At 30.0% G+C, this 19,161-nt stretch overlaps 1 protein-coding gene across 1 annotated transcript; it reads left to right on the top strand.

Moving 5' to 3' along the window:
* The first annotated feature begins 3,992 nt into the window (after window positions 1-3,992).
* Window positions 3,993-12,681, top strand: LOC143069238 (uncharacterized). The gene is made up of 7 exons (XM_076243771.1): window positions 3,993-4,118; window positions 6,177-6,249; window positions 6,731-6,824; window positions 7,971-8,096; window positions 9,227-9,305; window positions 10,352-10,707; window positions 12,448-12,681. Exons 1-7 carry the CDS (start codon window positions 4,077-4,079, stop codon window positions 12,566-12,568), a joined length of 891 nt encoding a protein of 296 aa, XP_076099886.1. The 5' UTR covers window positions 3,993-4,076; the 3' UTR covers window positions 12,569-12,681.
* Window positions 12,682-19,161: the final 6,480 nt, after the last annotated feature.

Here is a 19,161-nt window from a genome sequence, read left to right as displayed (position 1 = left end):
CCAAATATGAATAGAAACTATTTAATCCCATTAGTTACAAAAAAAAATGTGATTGTGTATTGATAAAACACTCAGTTGAACGTGCATCTATTTAATACAATGCGTTAACTTTTAGATTACGATTGCATATTCTCATACTTTATTTAATATCGGCAAGGATTTGTACAAATAATCCTTGATATCGGTTATAAGCACGTGATAACAAACACAAACAAAAAACTTTGAATATATAATTAACTTCAATAATAAAAACGTGAATTTCATATTATTTATTGTTTTGTAATTCCTTCAGCCCTAAACCAAGTTAATACAAAACGTCGTTTACACTATATCACATGAATTATATAATTATGTCTCAGCATGACTGTATAAACAAGATTGTGTAACAGGCTACTATCTGTTTACACAAACAATATATCCTGTTGTCAAATAGAAATTGATAGAATAAAAACTTAAAATCGCCTACTTTTAAATCAAATTTGGTGCAAGGAGACAATAACCAATTTAAAAATAAATTACACCACATTAAACTATAACTTTTCATCTTTCTCCTGGTCACAACAGCTAAGGAATGTCATCAGTAAAAGTATTTTATTTATTTTTTCAAAGCTGACCACTTTCCCTAAAAATGGCATTTTCTGTAAGAATAACGGCAAATGTAAGCCATTTGACATCACTGTATGAAAAATCTAAATTTGTTGCATGAAGTTTAAACATTATTTTAAAATAATTTACATCATTAAAAAGAAGACACATTAAGGATTCTGGTGATCACAACAGCTAAGAAAACAACCGGGAAGAAAATTGAATATCGTCTTATAAAGATTATTTTCCATATAACTTCTATATAACGATTGTCTCCATGTAGGGTATCGGAATTCACGCATGCGCAATGTCGACCGGACTGATTCTTGACAATGAGTTCAATACCACAAAAGGAAGGTTGGGATTGATTTCGGGGATGATGATCCAAACCGTTTTGGAATTAGGGACCAGAAAGGGGCCCCAAAACAAGCATTGGTGACCTTCTGCTGTTGTCTGTTCTATGGTCGAGTTGTTGTCTCTGACACATTCACCATTTCCATTCTAAATTTTATTTTCTACTTCTAGGATATTAACTTGTGTATAAGTATTTAAATTGCTCTGAAATTGTACAACAATGTTTAATACCACGAGTAGAATGTTTTGATTCATTTTGTGGGTTATCGTGCTAACAGTTTAGGTATTAAGGGCAAAAAGGGGCCAAAAACTAGCATTTTTCTTGTTTCCAGACAATAACTAGTGTTTAAGAATATGGATCTCTCTGAAATCGTGCTACAAGGTTCCATGCTACAAAGGAAAGTCTGGGTTTGAGTGTGGGGGTAATTACTCCAAGGGGGATTCAAAAAGTTTGGAGGGTTCAAATTTTTTTAAGGGGTTCGAATTTTTTTTTCAAAATTTTTCAAATTTTAATTTGTTTCAATTTTCTAGAAGAAACCTTTGCCGGCTGTATCAACTATTTAATCACAATCCAAATCCAGAGCTGTACCAAGCTTGAAAGTTGTGTCCATACTTGCCCCAAATGTTCAGGGTTCGATCTCTGCGGTCATATAAAGCTACGCCCTGCGGAGCATCTGGTTAAAAAAATGATATTTTGTGGACGTCGCATGGCGACTTTTCCATATATTTGACTTTTTCCAGTGAATGCACCATCTGTTGACAATAACTCTGAAAGGTTTGTACAAATCTACATATAATTAGCTATGTTGAAAGACGTGATTAATGTCAAATCATAATTAAAAGTACAGTTCGTTGTTTTTATGTGTAATTTGAGTACTGTGATGCCATACTTAAACATCACTTCTTGACTATGTCTGCTCTTCCCGGTCCACACTATCCATGAGCATCATATTACATATCCATGAGCATATTACATATCTGAAAAAAAAACCACCTCAAAAATCATATGGCGCCCTCCTCTCCCGTCATAGAGGTTCTCGGATTGATGGGTTGTAGGGTTGGGTGTTATACACTATATCTATTCTTTTCACTTTACATTAAATGCAAATGGTTATTGAATGAAAATACTAATATGAATATTACAGACCGAAAACAAAAAAATGTGAGTTTCAACCGTTGGATTCAAATATATTATAATAATAATAATAAATTCTTTATTTAAAGAGGGTAACTCAATTAGAAATAGTCTAATTTTCATTGAGGCCCTCAAACAAAATACATGCATACAGTTAACATTCATACATTCATACATTAATTTACAATATATATTACTAGTATATACACAATTCAAACATTGAAATATACAAAGGGTAATAAATGACAATATTTGATATAGTTTTGTTAGAGGAAAACAAATTAGTTGACTTGCATATAATTTTCAAGAAAATGATTATAACTATGTATTAATTCATCGAGAGGACAAACAATTTAGCGAATTCTGCAAGAGCACTTCGATTTTTCTTTGATATGGTATTATTTGTGCACGTTTTTTTTTGGTCAAAATACTAATTTCATTGTGTTTTTTTTTCTTTGCTCAATCTTGTATACATCTATTTTATTCTTGTTGTCGACGTTATAGCGAAAAAAGGTGAGGAAACTAGAAAAGCTATTTAGCCACTATTAACGTATGAGTCACAAATAAGAAAACTATCAGTAAGTTTTGGTATTGAGAGAAAATCTGTTTATCTCATTTATAGTTTGACATATAGTACACACATTTGGCTATAACATATATTGAATTTCTGTTCCTTTTTCTATTTTTGTATCACTGCCGTATACCATATATGCATGCACTCCTCTTCAATTCAAATTTTAATCAATATCTACCAAAGACTTTTTTTCCATGCATTTGCCTATAACATATATATTGAATTTCTGTTCCTTTTTCTATCTTTGTATCACTGCCGTATCCCATATATGCATGCACTTCCTCTTCAATTCACATTTTAATCAATATCTACCTAAGACTTTTTTTCCATATGAGCCTATCTATTGTTTGAAAGACAATTTCTTGGAGGTTATTATCAAGTTCAGGGACGTACCAGATGGCGATAGAATTTCTTTGTAAAATATTCCTGTGATATAAATATAGCGAGTTTCTTAGAATTTATATCGATCAAAATCTGTTCATAGCTATCATTCTTCTTGCGTCTATTCAGTCCATTAGATGTAACCAGTCATAGGGAAGGATTAGTTTATAAAAATATAAGGACTCAACGACAGTTTTTAAAACTTCAATACCAAAGAAATAACTTTAATTTTCTTATTGTGATCGGTCTATTTTCAAGTAGCAACATCTAGGAGCAACTACAGCACCTGCATATTGAGTACATTGCATCTCTATATATGTTTTTCAAGAGCCACGAGAGTCTAATGATAATAGAGTATTGCATTTCGACCACTGGAAAGCGACTGACTTTACCGAAGAGTTGAAATTAGTTATTTGTCGGTTTTTAAATTCAAAGGTCGACATTACGACTTGGTTGATCGACCGATAAGGTCACAATTGGAATTTTAGTCGCCGTTTATCATTCCTTAGCACAAGAGTTACATTGTGTATTTCTCAGTTTTTGGATAAGTTACTATTGTACGATCTTCAGTTTGAGTTTCGGTGTTTTTATTAATGATTTGTTTCGATTTTTTTTTTATCACAGTGTTTTTTTTTGTTCGTTTTCGACTTATGGTCTTTGACTGCCTTGTTTTTCTTTGTTTTTTATAACATTGTGTCGTATCAAGACGCGCCAACTTACTAAGGCCGAGAGAGCAGTGGTACGAATTAATCATGGGACGAAATACGTTATATGTGGATTTGGTCGACACATTGAATGGGATGAGTTTTATTTAATGTTATATAACTACGGAAAATAGTAATTCTTGAGAAATAAATATCCTTATTTTTTTTCTTTCTCTGTTATTTCTGGATAGTCGAGTGCGCTGTCGAAGAGTCCGCAAATTTTTCACTTCTGTGCCTCACGATTTGTATATTAGAAAGTTAGCAACCACTTCCGCTTTTCATTGGTGTGTTGTCTTTCGACAATTCTTCGTTTTCATCTGATTGCTGGTTGATTTTGACCATTATGCCAAGCAAGAAAAAGAAATTCAACTCAAGATTTCCACCTGTAAGGTTATTGAAGGACAGTAGTTATTTTATATCCCGAAGGAATCAAGGGTTCCTGTTGAATGCAGGAAGAAAATATGCAAAACCTGCACAAATAAACAAACATAATAAAAACTGTTTTGGTTGGAAGATGAAATGATCATTTGATATTAATTAATCCCAATGACAGAAATGTCAAAAATATTTTAAAATTGTCAATAGGCAAATTCAACCCTAACAACTAACAAACTGGTTAACGTTTAAAATTAATGTTCAGATACACATATTTCACGTAACCGTTTTACAATGAATAACCATGGTTTTGCACAAACTAATCTAATTATGTTTGGATAACAACTCTTTTGTGACTGAACATGTCACTGGTAGAATTTGGGCTCGGTCTGAATAAAGATTAGCATGACATTCCCTTGTCACCATCTTATGGTGTTTATATATCTCAACTTGTACGATTCGCTCGTGTATGTAACAATGTTTTAGATTTTACCAAGAGAAATTTATGTATTACTGATAAATTATTACACCAGGGTTTTCGATATCACAAACTAGTCAAAACATTTACTAAATTTTATCATCGGTATAAGGACATCATTCGTAAATATAGCTCAACATGCAGACTTCTTATACATGTACATTCAGGTATTTCACATCCAATATTTTATGGAAATATTCTTTATAAAGCACAAAAATGTCAGTAATCACCTCAGAAGCTAACAAAACCTTTAAATAGACTTATTAAGAAGGGATTAAGTTACAATACTGTTGTCAGGTCATTAAAGATTGCATATTTTGGCGTTAATATTGATTCACTTATAGGGTCTTTGCATCGGAACTAAACACATTTATTTAAAAACCAGTTGTTGGCATGACACAGGTTATGTTCTTCTCATATATGTTATGATGGTATGATACTAAACCCCTCATGGGAAGGGTACGTTATGCCTGATATTCATATGATGAAGACATAATCTTTCAATCAGTTTAATTGAAGTCTGGAGCTGGCATGTCAGTTAACTGCTAGTAGTCTGATGTTATTTATATATTATTGTCATTTTGTTAATTTTCTTTGGTTACATCTCCTAACATCAGACTCAGACTTCTCTTGAACTGAATTTTAATGTGCGTATTGTTATGCGTTTACTTTTCTGCATTGGCTAGAGGTACATGTACACATAGGGGGAGGGTTGAGACCTCATAAACATGTTTAACCCCACCGCAATTTCGCACCTGTCCCAAGTCAGGAGCCTCTGGCCTTTGTTAGTCTTGTATTATTTTTAATTTTAGTTTCTTTTATACAATTTGGAGTTTACTAAGGCGTTCATTATCACTGAACTAGTATATATATTTGTTTAGGGGCCAGCTGAAGGACGCCTCCGGGTGCGAGAATTTCTCGCTGCATTGAAGACCTGTTGTTGACCTTATGCGGTTGTCTGCTCTATGGTCGAGTTGTTGTCTCTTTGACACATTCCTCATTTCCATTCTCAATTTCATATAAATTAATATGAGACAGGTGTTACCTTAATCATTGTTAATCCCTTTTTCTAACCTGCTTCAATTGTGCAAAATGGTGCTGTAAATGTTAGAAGCACCTGTATGAGCTGAGGTAGTTGGCAAAAATTTTGTTGAATAGACTTTAAAGATCTTGATAAGGGATTTTGACATGTTTGAAGGCAGCCAAATCCAAAATGGCTCTAGACACATAATTCCTAAGAGAATTCTGATTTGTGTTACCAGTAAATGGCAGTAATGAGGACAAAGTCTTTTCAAATAACTATTTGAATACTAAATTTTTGCAAAATAAGAAATAAAGAAATACAGTAATGTCAGTAAACTTTATGAAGGCTATCAATTATCATGATTATAGTTTTTGATTTTACAACTTATGACCGTCAATGACCGTAATCACTGTCATCTAAAATAAAATCTTCTGAGTTTTATATGTTTGTGAGTGAATTGGTATGCACCAATGAATTCCTTTTAAAAGGCGTTTATTCCTATAAAATATTTCACCAATTTTGTTGAATTTACATATCAAATGAAATTAAAGCATAACTTTTTACAGGCCAGAATCAAGAAGATCATGCAAACAGATGAAGAAGTAGGAAAAGTGGCAGCTGCTGTCCCCGTTATTATTTGTATCCATATTTTGAAGAATGGTTGACTTATGAAATCATACATATAATTCCTCCATACTAAGGAATTTCCCCTGGCATATAAAGCAATAGTGATATAACCAATACTGGTACATGAATATATCATTTGACCCTATGAACAGTTTAAACTTTTATATAAAGATGCATTATACTTATAGGATTTACAATTGTAATTGTAAAAAAAGTCAGAACTTTCTACAATAAAGGTGTAATTTTATTAACTTGTGAATTTTAGATACATTCTTAGTATATATATACTATTTTTTCCTGAAGATATTTCATGTTTTGGTCTTTGGTGATTTCATCATGCTGATAGAAAGTTCTATTTAAGTATTACATGTAGCAAATCTAGACGACTTTATAATCTATAGAAAGGAGAGACATGTTTACTTTTATAAGTATAAATTTATGAAACAAAATCAATGTTCATGTTCAGTTTACAGTTGACCTTAACACAACCTAGCTAGAGCTCTTGAAAAATTCATTGAAACATTAATTGTGAAAACAGGGGAGACAACTTCAAACAGGAATGCCAAGACGTTAACAGCAACTCACATGTAAGTATATTATGTATTAACTCAGTAAACTTAATTGATTAAGACATTTTAGAGAGAACAGACACTGGAAGATGAATAGAAAGCAGGTACATGTATCATATTTTTAGGATACCCAGTAATTCTTATATGATTGATCTACATTTGTACCTTGAGAGTGGGACCTCTCAGAGGTCGTTTGTCTCAACAGCCAACTGACTCAAACCTCCCAGAGGTCGTTTGTCTCAACAGCCAACTGACTTAAACCAAAGACTTGACATTTGGTATTTACTGTTGTCAAGTCAAGCATACATCCTTTAGAAATAAAAGGAAAGGGTGTGAGTGAAACTTTTACATGTATATATGAGTAGGGTGATGCATATCCCTGTGAACTTTAACATTGAGAGCAAATCAGCATGTCAGTCTAATACAAAGCATACATTATACCTCATTAACATGTTATTGTCCTAATTATGCATTTGATATTTGCCACTTGACATTGAGCATCATTCAAGATTGATGTATCATAAATATGATTGTAAATGCTGTTTAAATCTTTTAACAGTTTCATCATGAGAAAATACACTTTTCTTTTATTTAGATTCAAGTCATTTCTACACACATATATGTGTATTCTGACTCTTGCATATATCATAAAATTGAATTTAAGAATAGTGCTTTAGTGCTAAATATTATTTTCGGAGAGAAACATGACCAAATTTGAAAATTTGTTTTAAAACATTTTTGAAATTGAAAAAAAAGTGTTTCAATAATTTGGTTTTGGAATGTATTTAATCCTTAAATGTTGATTGATGAGTTTTAAATGAAGTGTCAATGAATATTGGCTATATAACCATCAATAATACTGTAAATTCAGAAATTAATGTGTGCATTATGAAATTTTTGAAGAATGAACGAAAACGTGAGAAAACTATTATAATTTCAGTAAATGCTGCATACATATAAATCAAAATTCAAAATGCAAGTTTTATTTTTGTTATATCTGTTCCATTGCAGTTTTTATACTAATAATAACGTTACAAAACATTTCAGAATTAACAATTTGGAAAAATCTAAAATACAACATATAATGACAAATGATAGAAAAACAAAGATAAGGTGATATGAAATCAGTACATTTATTTGACATTGTTAAACTAATATTTGTAGTAAGCAAACGATTGTGTCGGAGAAAAAGTTTGACTTTTTAAGAGACCTTGTATCCACTGTACCTGATCACCAAGCAGAAGACGAAGGTGAAAGTTCAAATCATGGTGAAACAAAGAAACAAAAAAGGTATGGTCACTTATAGAATTTAAAAAAGCTTTTTAAGAATAAACATGTTATACTCAAAGATAAGAGAAAAATTAATGTTCCTATTTTCAGAAAGGTTATGCCTTTAAAGCTAAAAAACACTGCTATCTCTTTTTTGTAAAATGATAGTAATGTAAAAAAGAGGATGTGGTATGATTGCCAATGAGACAACTATCCACAAAAGACCAAAATGACACAGACATTAACAACTATAGGTCACTGTATGGCCTTCAACAATGAGCAAAGCCCATACTGCATAGTCAGCTATATTAGGCCCCGATAAGACAATGTAAAACAGTTCAAATGAGATGTTTATTTATTAAAATGGTAAATTATTTTAAGACCAAGTACGTTTATTATCTGTTTTTGTAAAAATTGAACAAAGACATGAATGAGGTAAAAACCAATGAGAATAGATAGGAAAATAATTGCTTTCAAAAAAGCTAAATTGGTTTTCAAGTATCAAGGGATTGTTGATTTTAAATAGATGATCTTTCAGATATTTAGTATTTGAAAGACAATTTCATCAATTTCTTCTTGGCAGCTATGTACTTGCCAGGAAAGGCTATAATGTAGAACCCTATTTTGGTTTTATATTTAATTTAAATTCTGACTTTTAGAAATGAATCTACAAAGAACAATATTAATAAAATGTGTTTTGATAAGGTTGTTCACATCTATAGAATTACCACATAAATATTACATTTCTGTTGTTATTACATAAAATGTACAATTTATGAATAAATGCATGAAACATGTGTTAACATTATGTAAAACAAAGTCGTCAAATTTGGTAATTTGCACATGAAATACAAGTTAATGTATACGTACAGCAGCAGGTATGCAAATGAATATACAATTTTTTTGCCTAGTTATTGATTTAAAAATTAATTGCAAGTTAGTTAAAAGAAAAATCAGTTGTTTCTTCTTTTGGCTACATACAAGATACAAGTATAACTGTACATGTCTTTACTATTTACAGAATACACAAAAATCCATAACTTACATCATTCACAATTTATGGTGAAATATTTGTGAAATTAGTTCCCTTATTTTTATTTAGTACCTGTGATCTCATATTGCAATTTATTATCATTAATTATCAAAATTAGGCCAAGAAAACAAAGAGAAAAATCAGAAAAATCAGAAAAAAGAAGAGGCAGAAAGAAAAAGTCATCAGAAAGTTCTGAGGTATGCAATAAAATGTGAAAGATATTAATATTTAATCAATTATTTGGTCATTTAGAGTGCATGAATACTTTTAAATATCCATATTTCAGGGATCAAGGTCACAGCACATTAAAAAGAAAACATTTTTTTTTATCTGTAGAGACAAACTGATCTTTTGTGCTTGGCCATCTTGACTTTTACATATTTTTAATTTCAATGTCAGGTCAAAGATCATGGTTACAACATGACAGAAGGTTAAAAAATAGAAGGCCTTATGTGTTCTATAGGCTATAGGTTTCTAATGTTCTTTCAATCTGCATTGTACATTGCTTGGACTTATTTTATTTTAAGAATAAAATTATCTAAAAGCATTTTGGAAAATGTGCCACTCTAATTAGAGTGGTCTGGTTTGCTTTTATAGCTTTAGTTTAAATATTTGTAAAAAAACATAGGAAGAGGTACATTTTTGGGCTTACATATTTACATTTTTTTTATATGAAACTATTACTAATCTTGTTCATAAGAATAAGAAATCAGGCATTTCAAAATGTGAATATTTGCTAATCCTTGATGACACAATTTAAATGTGACATCACAAGCAAGATATTTAGAAAATTATAGACTATATTTTTAAAAATTATTCTATCTATTCTATCTGCTGTACAGACACAACTGGCAATGGGGTCATAAGTTAATGAAATTTTACTTAAAAAAAAAAGAAGGATTAAATTTGAATAAATCTTTACAATCAATTTATATAATATAGAAAGTACTGATGGTCAAGTGATACCTATAGGACATTTGAAAAGGATGAAAGGGTCTCATATGTCTTAAAGGCAGGGATCTAATATGGTTTTAAAGATTTTTATATTGTATATGATGATGTATATTGGATCGTGACACTATAATAAACTATTTACTTACTTACTTACTTACCTATAGGCCATGAGCTGAAAGTCTGCAGACCCCCATGGATGTATTATTTATATCTATAGTCTGACACTCAAGACTTGAGTCTCAAGTGTGAGTAATTTTCAATGATATATTTTACTGTTGCATGTTTACAGGAGGAAAATAATCACAACACAAACAATGGAGATGATAATCCAGTAAATGAAGATCCAGCGGAAGATGAGGATGACGATGAAGATACTGAAACAGATGAAGACGATCACTCATCGGAATCCCATCCTGCCGAACCTATCTCATACGATCAAAGTTTTAACGCGTCATTGCCAAGTAGTGCAGGATTAGCTCAAAAATCAAGTTTTTCACCACCCATTAGTCATAGTTCATCAACATTTATTCCCCCTTATGTTAATAAGATGCCATCAGTAAGCCACATGATGCCATCAAATCCATTTGTACCATTGATGCCACCATTCCCAAGCTCAGGGATGCCACCAGTCATAATAGATGAATCGTAAGTTCTTTTGTAGATTTCCTCAGGATAACTAGAAATTTACATTTGTCAGAATTATTCAACAGTCATTCTCACCTTGAAAAACATTTAAAGAAATTTTAAAAAGAAAAGGTTTATAAATACAAGCAATAAGTATGTTTTATCAAAATGGGGAGATGTGGTATGATTGCCAATGAGACAACCAGTGATTTTGCTAGCGCTTGTCACCCCTCTTAATTTATGAAAGCTTTTTCGTATTGACGGAAGTATTTCAAATCAATTTCAACACTTAAATTTTGAAAGTGTAAAAATATTTTCGCATTAAAATACTATAAATCTACCTGTCTTTATGTTTTTGACAAGTTTATGACCCCAGGTAATTAACATTTTCAACAGGTGTTACAAGTAATGATAACAACTAATCCGCTTATCGCCATCAGAGTGGTCACTAATCTGTTAATTATTGATAAACCTCATAATTGACCATCATAATAATTTACCTAGGAAAATCAGTCAGTTGGCATTTTAATAATCAGGAGTATAGTTTCATCATTTGATCGAAATGGTTACCCCCAGACAGTTCGCATTTGAATTTCAATATTTCTCAAACGATCACAATTTGAAGTTTGTTTGTCGTAGATTCGTCATTCAAACGCATTTATGTCATAATTGATATAAATTGCCATCGAAACTTTCGACAATTTCCATTTAAAATATAGAATTTGATTCAAAACGTTCGGTCTTCACGGCCAAGTTCACTTGGAACTCTCGAGTTAACTTTACTTACTCTGTTTTAACAATACGATTTTACTTGAACCACTCGAGTTAACCCCTCGTACTCTGGTTCCAACCCTCACCGAGCCAGGATTAAACTCGAGAATCTCTTGAATGACGTCAAACCAATGAAATTATTTTATTTTTTATGCTTGGTCAGGGCCTTACCCTAAAGTTACTTAGAGTTATTCCAAATATCAACGCGTTCACATGATAATCTATAAACTCTGAAGTCGATTGTAGAGTTTCAAGTGAACTCAGCCATGATTTAAACGGGTGCTTCCTGTACTGTGTGCTACGCATGCGTGAAAATATTCCAATGACTATTTATAGACCCTGATTAAAAACGTAAACTATGAAATCATTTAAAATCAATTAAACGAGAGAGACAAATATATATCTCTTACTAAAAGAAACTAAACCGAAAAATGATGATTTCCTGATGAATCTGGACTTGTTTTGAATTTAGCATCTATGTATCACTTCCTGTTTTCGTTTCATTTTAAAACTGAAAGTAGTAAATGTGATCTATTCTTGATTTGTTTACAACCTCATTTCAGTCGTTATAATCGTTCCAAAAAGGACTTTATACAGTTTGATAGAAATGATTCCCAAATATCGATTTAGACATTTTATAAGGATAATGATAATGCAGTGATATAATCATTGCAAGTTTTTGCTGTGCTAACTTGTTTAAAAAAAATGAATCCAACTTTTGTTGATCAGGAATGTCCTGGAACAAACTGAAGAGAAATTGTGAACTAAGTTTCCACATCACATGTCAGAATCTTTCATAAAAAGGGCCAGTACAGTCAAAAAATACAAAAAAAACCCCATACCATTCAGTCAGCTATAAAAGTCCCTCACATGAAAAATGTAAAATCAAATGAGAACTCAAACACCAAAATTTTTAACAAAACAAATATGTTTGACATCAGACATATTTATTTACATTGATTAAATTGACAAGATTTTTTTTATTTACAGAAATCAGCCGTTAGATTTATGCACAACATCATCATCATCAAAGATAAGTAGTGTGGTAAAAACCAGCATTTGTACAGCCGTGTCACAGAACTCTGAGGAGGATGATGATTATGATACTTGATGTGTGATGAATTATAGCTATTTTAGTCGTTGATTGTGTTTTTACAAGATAGGCCAACATATTTTATTTTTAGGTTTTCATATTAAATGTGATAATTTTAGATCCATCTCAATTTAAGAATAAAAGGAATTGTTCCTTTAAATTTTTTGACAGATTATTATGATATTGAAATTATTTTTTACTCAAAATGCTTTTTCAAAGCAGTTTTTGTGTTCGTCTTTTATTCTTATCTATTCTTCCTTCCTTATTTATTGGGACAAATAATTTAAACCTACAAATTTAAAATGTTGGCCTTTAGGAAGGTCATCAGCAATAATATTGTTATCACAATTTTATTTTGTGAGTACATGTAGATGTGAAAATTTGTCTTAGATCTGTATAAATGCAAGTGCTAGCAGAAAGTCATAAGTTTTGTCTGTTTTTATGGTAAGCAGTTTATGTTTCTGTTGTATTAACTTCTCTAATTCAATTTTTTTCTTCAAAACTATAGAAGTTTTTTTTTAAATAAAGCTGACAGAATCTATTAAAAAGTATTTCGGTTTTTTTTAACATTGAGATACTTACTAAATGTACTAGTTTTTAACCTTTTAGTGTTATATTGATACCTTACAAGCAATTTCATGCCAATTCTATAAAAAGTTAATAATAGGAGGAGTTATTTTTATTGTACGTGCCATGTGATCAGCTATAATAAGTCACATTTTTGGGCCCTTGCTTTTTGAAATTAATTAACTTATTAATCAATGAGTTCAAAGAAAAATTTACAAATAAAATAAACCTGATTATACAGATAAACTGATAATAAGTCTGTTTTATTTCATAAATTTTCCTTTTTGATAGGTTTGTAATATTGAACAAGTTTTGAGTTATACATTTGTGGTCAAATTTTTTTATTCTAAAAGGTTAAAGAATTTTTTGGAATATTTAAAATTACTTTTTGGGGCAAAGTGTATAATTTCTTTTGTTTAAAAGAATTTTTCAATACTCATTTCATAACATTGTAATAAATCAGGATATGTGCATATAATTCCATATTTCAATATAATACAAATTGCTCAGATAATGAAATTGTATGGTAGTTGTCAAATTCAAGCATTGCTTAGCTTTGAAGTTTGAACTCTATAAATGAATTTGTGCAAATGTCCTTTATATTTCACTTCATACTGTTAAAAATATCATAATTCATAAATAGTTTTGATTTTCCTAAAATAAAACTACTAAATGAAAAGATTTTTTAGTAAACTTATTAGAACTATAGAACTGAATGAAGCGATTTTCTAGTAGCTTTTACTCAGTAAAAGTGTTCAGTTCAAAATCATAGATGTATTTTTTTGCTTGTTATAAAATTATTTTCCTTCAAACAATTTTTAATATCAAATTATGAAATACAAATTTCTCTTAATTCATCATGCATTTAAAGCAGTTGTATTCAGTTGGATTAATTCTGAATAAGGTACATGTTGTTTGCATTGTTTCTGTGATTTGCAGCAAAATCAATTCATAATATTATACTCAGAATTTTTCAATTTTTAAATATTGAAAATGGATAAATACTATAATCAATGGGGTATTGTGGTAGCATCTATATTTCTTGTTGGGTCTAGCTTTATTTTATGCTACTTATTGGCAGTTGGCTAGGACACATTTTCATATCGCTTCATCTAAAAAATTGCTTTTTATTGCCTTGTACTTAAAACTTTAAAAACTTTGAACAATTCATTTATAAAAGAATCATAAATACTTGGAATTATAATTATAAAACCATTTAATATTGTAATTCATAAAATATCAATGCACAGATATAGTTTCAGTTCATGGAAACGCCGATGAAAATGCAAGACATAAAAATCTCAGACACTCATTGGTAAGATTTCAATCCTCTTTGTCCTAAGAGATGTGAAAGCTTATGCTTGCCATTGTATCATCTTGTGCAGTTATAATTGTTAGAATCTTATAAAAAATGTCAACCATTTAAGAGTGATAATAATGTACCTAATATTTAGGTATGAAACAGAACAGAATCTTACCCAAGAGCATATAACTCTTCCTGGTCACAGATGCTTCTTTCTTGTACAACTAATGTTCAGATGGTTTTAAAAATATTTAAAAAAGAAAATGATTGTTTAAGGTTTGTATGCTGAGACATCTCATCTAGCATACAGGTTTTTGAAAAACAGAAAATGTTTAGGTCTAAAGCAATCAAGTGATAATAAGATTTGCATAACCTGTATGTATGGTATAAATCGGAATTCACATTTTGTTCCAAAGATCTGAGATATCTGACAAAAGGTATGGCAAATTATTTTTTCGTATATTTCGAAGAAGAATGCCATCTTCATATTTTCACTTCATTTTTATTAACCAAATTATCACATGTAGATCATTACAGGTGGTTTTTTAAAAATTTGTTTTCTGTAAAAATCAAAATGCCTTCCTAAGTTGCTTTAACCTGTTTGGTACAATACTGTGGATTCATTTATTTTAGTGAGTACCAATTTTCATGAATTAAAGAAAACTTGCATTTTCATGGATATTTGATTTCGTGATTTGTCAAAGTCTATACATTTTTACAGAAAATTTGTAATTCGTTCTACATTGAAATTCATGGATTGGGTAACCACGATATCCATGAAAATTGGTATCCAACGTATAATAATGAACCCACAATAATCAAGAAATTTCTTGAACAATAAATTATAACCATTACTGTTGTATGAAAAAAATCATATAGGTGCATCATTTAAACCTTATATATGCCATCATAACTTACATTGTTATTCTTTGTTAAGTTTAATGCTGATTTAATCATAAAATTTGGTTCTGCTATTTTCCACTACAACGAATCACTCTTTAATTTTCTTTTAATTATTACTTTTAAATGGGGGTTTCTCTATTTAAATATTAATGTCTAATTTGAAAATGCTTTTTTGGGGGGATATTTTTTCGTGGATTGTTTTTTTTGTGGCTTGAACATTTTGCAGTTAATATTTTTAACATTTATTCATGTCAAACTTTTACATTTAAGCAAGTGGTTTATTATTACTTGCAGAAGTTGCAAAAACTAAATGGCATATGAAATTTATTTGGTTTAAAGATTAGAAACTGAGGGTATATACATATAAAATTTTGACCTAATGTCTCCAGTAATGGACCTCTTACATTACTTTTTCCTTTTTTTTTCTAGGTGGGATTTTATTACTTTCATTATTGCTTACTCATTTACACATATACACTTAGTCATTCAGAAATAGCAGGTGTGAAATGACTTTGTTATAAATACATTTTTTTTCACACATATGTACCAATTACTTACATTTTGTTTATTCATTTACACTTGCCATTCACAAATTGAAAGTGTAAAATGAACTATACTGAGAGGAATATGTCCATAATACATGTATTTCACACTTATTTACATTTTTGCTTATTCATTTACACGTACATATACACTTACCATTAACAGTTTACAGGTGCGAAATATACTTTGCAGCGGAACATGTCCAATGTACATGTTTTTCACACTTATTCATTTACATATTTAACACTTATTGTTCACAAATAGCAGGCTAGAAATGTACTATACAAAGGAACTACAAAAATATTGTACTTAGCTTTGTCTCGTTAAGATTGTTATGTTTGAGATTAAAAGAATGATATCATAGATTTTGTTTTATATAAGTAGAGTTTGTGTATACATGTATGTTTAAATATGTGGTTTTACAGAAAGATGAGTAAAATGGTTACTATACAAATGTGTTTATTTCCTTAAAGCCTAATTGACACTTTACTCCAGGAAAAATTTGCAGTTGCTTTCTCGACTCTTATTTCTGTTTTATCATCAGCGTTGTAAAATGTTCTGACTATATTAACTGTAAATCTGTACTGTATACAAAAATAAGGAGATGAGGTTTGATTGCCAATGAGACAACTATCCACCGAAATTCAAATGTAGTGGATGTAATGAATTATAGGCAACTGCATGGCCTTCAATAAAAATACCCATAAAAAATAAAATAAAAAAATACCAATATTGTAAAGTCTGCTACAAAAGTACCCAACATGAAATTATGAAAAAATTGAATTAAGAAAGCTAATGGCCTAATTTATAACAAAACAATTTACAAAAAAAAAGAAATTTCACAGATATGAAACAACAACCACAGGCTCCTGACTTTGGACAAGCACATAGGTCGAGGTCAAATGAAAACTGGGCATGAGGACCTTGCAAGGTACATACATACTAAATATAGTTACCCTTTTTCTCATAATAAGAAAAAAAATTAACATTACAAAAAACTCTTAACTTTTTTTCAAGTGGTCACTGAACAATGAAAATGAGGTCAAGGACAATGGACATATGGATGGACACTTCGTAAAATAAGGCATCCATATATAAAGTATGAAGCATCCAGGTCTTCCACCTTCTAAAAGATAGGGCTTTTAAGTAGTGAACTAATGCCGCTGCCAGATCACTATCCCTATGTTGATCTTCTGTGTCAGAAGTTGCAGGCTTGACAAATATCAGTTGAAAAGGGCTCGCATAAATTAATATTACAAAATCAGAAGGTCATGAAAGTTCTTTAAACAGAAAGTAGAACGGGGCATTTTCAGATTCTTGCAAGCAAAGCTTGAACACAGGATCTGAATTTTAATCAGTTTTAGTGGACTTGCTTTTAATATGTACAGCTTTATATGGTTGTCTCATGGAAGTATGCTCTCATCTGCAAGGTTAATGGTTTGATACCTGGTGAGGTCAACAAAATCTGAAATATTTATTTTAATTTCTCTGTCAAGCACTCAGAATTTTTTTATATGAGCAAAGACTGATCACATTGTATTACAGACTTGGGGTAATTGTAATTGTAATCATTAATCAGCTGTAATTGATTACAATTTTTCAAGTAATCAGTGTAATCATTAATCAGCCAAAAAATCTGATTACATGTAATTTAATTTAATCAATTACTTTTCAAAATACCCTGTAATCATGATTACTTTTTGATTACATTCTGATTACAATGAAAAAAAATCTAAAATTGTGTATTTGGTCATTAAATGAACCTCTTTGTTCATATTTGATAAATTTTTAACATACTAAAATGGTTTGGTTACTTTAAGCTTGTCTACTTTGAACAGTAAAAAATAAACTGTTACAGTATTGAAAAGTCATCATTAGCCTAAGCAGAGACATATAATACAATTATATACCTTTTATCTTGGTAAAAGATATTGTACATACATGTATAGTCATCGTTTTATAATGATCTTCATATTAATATTTGATTATAACTGTTATATATTCAAGTAATACTTTTCATTAACCCTGAATTATAATCTTTTGTTAATTTTTGTGATTTTTGTCAACTTTGAATTGACAGGTAGGAGACTAATTAAGGTTTGTTTTTATTGCAATTACCAATTGAGTATAGCTGTAGGGAAATATATATGATAAAAGATAAATCAGACATGAAAATTTATCTAATTAGCACAAACTAAATTAATAGTTGGACAAATATGTTGTTTAAACTTTTTTTTTTATTTGGACTGGACGTGTAAAATGCAATAGTTTTTAGTACTTTAATACATATTGTTTACAATTTGATTAAACATTTCTATTAAAATTTAACATAGTTTTAACTGGTACAAATGTAACTTTATTTCATCCATATTTAAACTTCCATAAACTGCAACTTGGAATACATATAAATTATGAAAGAGGTCAGAAGACAAACAAAAAAACTCTTGATTATGATATATCTTTATTAAATTTAATTCAAAATAATTTAGAGAACATTGGTGATAAAGTGTAATGTATAAATATGTTGTGAAATTTGGTGTTTATTTAAATAGATGACGTTTAATTTGAAGTTATCATTTTATAATTGAACCAAATAAAATACGTTCTCAAAAATGCTATAGTTATATTAAACGTTTATTCATCCACATCATTCAAAATGTTTTGTTTTTAAATTCATTGTAATCAGATGTAATCATGATTACTTTGCAAATGTAATCATTAATTTAATCAGATACTTTCAGAAATGATGTAATCATTAATTTAATTTAATCGTACAAATGACAAAGTAATTGTAATTTAATCAATTACATTGAAAGTAATCGGACCCATCTCTGTTGTATTAGTAAGAATAAGGTGTTCAGGTAGTATGATGTTTCTTCCTGTAAAATTTTACCATGTGAGCTAGGATGAACTGATGTTTGAAACAATACTCAGCTTGTCAGTCTAGTAAAAATCTCAATATTATTATTTTCCCTGAATATGCATATACTATTTTCAACTAGATGTCAACAGTTTTGAGTAGGGTAACAATATAACATTGACCTTTGACTTAGTGACCTGAAAATCAAAAGGTATAGAAGTCTTATTATGTAAGGCCATATAACCAAGACTGGTTACAATGGAATATGTTATATTAAAATTAGCATCCAGAAGCTACTTTTAATTTCAGTACAAATAATGGCCTATCTTTAATAACTTTGTTCTGGACCTTTGAAATTTTGACCTCAAAATCAGAAAGAGTCCTCCTTTCATTAAAGGAGACAACTTATTTAATTAAAGTAGAAATTAAGTAGAC

This window comes from Mytilus galloprovincialis, chromosome 3 (genome assembly GCF_965363235.1).
Source record: "Mytilus galloprovincialis chromosome 3, xbMytGall1.hap1.1, whole genome shotgun sequence".
Lineage (NCBI taxonomy): Eukaryota > Metazoa > Mollusca > Bivalvia > Mytilida > Mytilidae > Mytilus > Mytilus galloprovincialis.
Note: the sequence above shows the minus strand (reverse complement) of the source record. Positions and strands in the feature narration are given on the sequence as shown.

Coding starts and splice junctions, on each gene's coding strand:
- LOC143069238 (XM_076243771.1), top strand. CDS start 4,077: ATGCCAAGCAAGAAAAAGAAATTCAACTCAAGATTTCCACCT. Junction 8,097..9,226: donor GAAACAAAGAAACAAAAAAG/GTATGGTCACTT, acceptor TATCAAAATTAG/GCCAAGAAAACAAAGAGAAA. Junction 9,306..10,351: donor AGTCATCAGAAAGTTCTGAG/GTATGCAATAAA, acceptor GCATGTTTACAG/GAGGAAAATAATCACAACAC.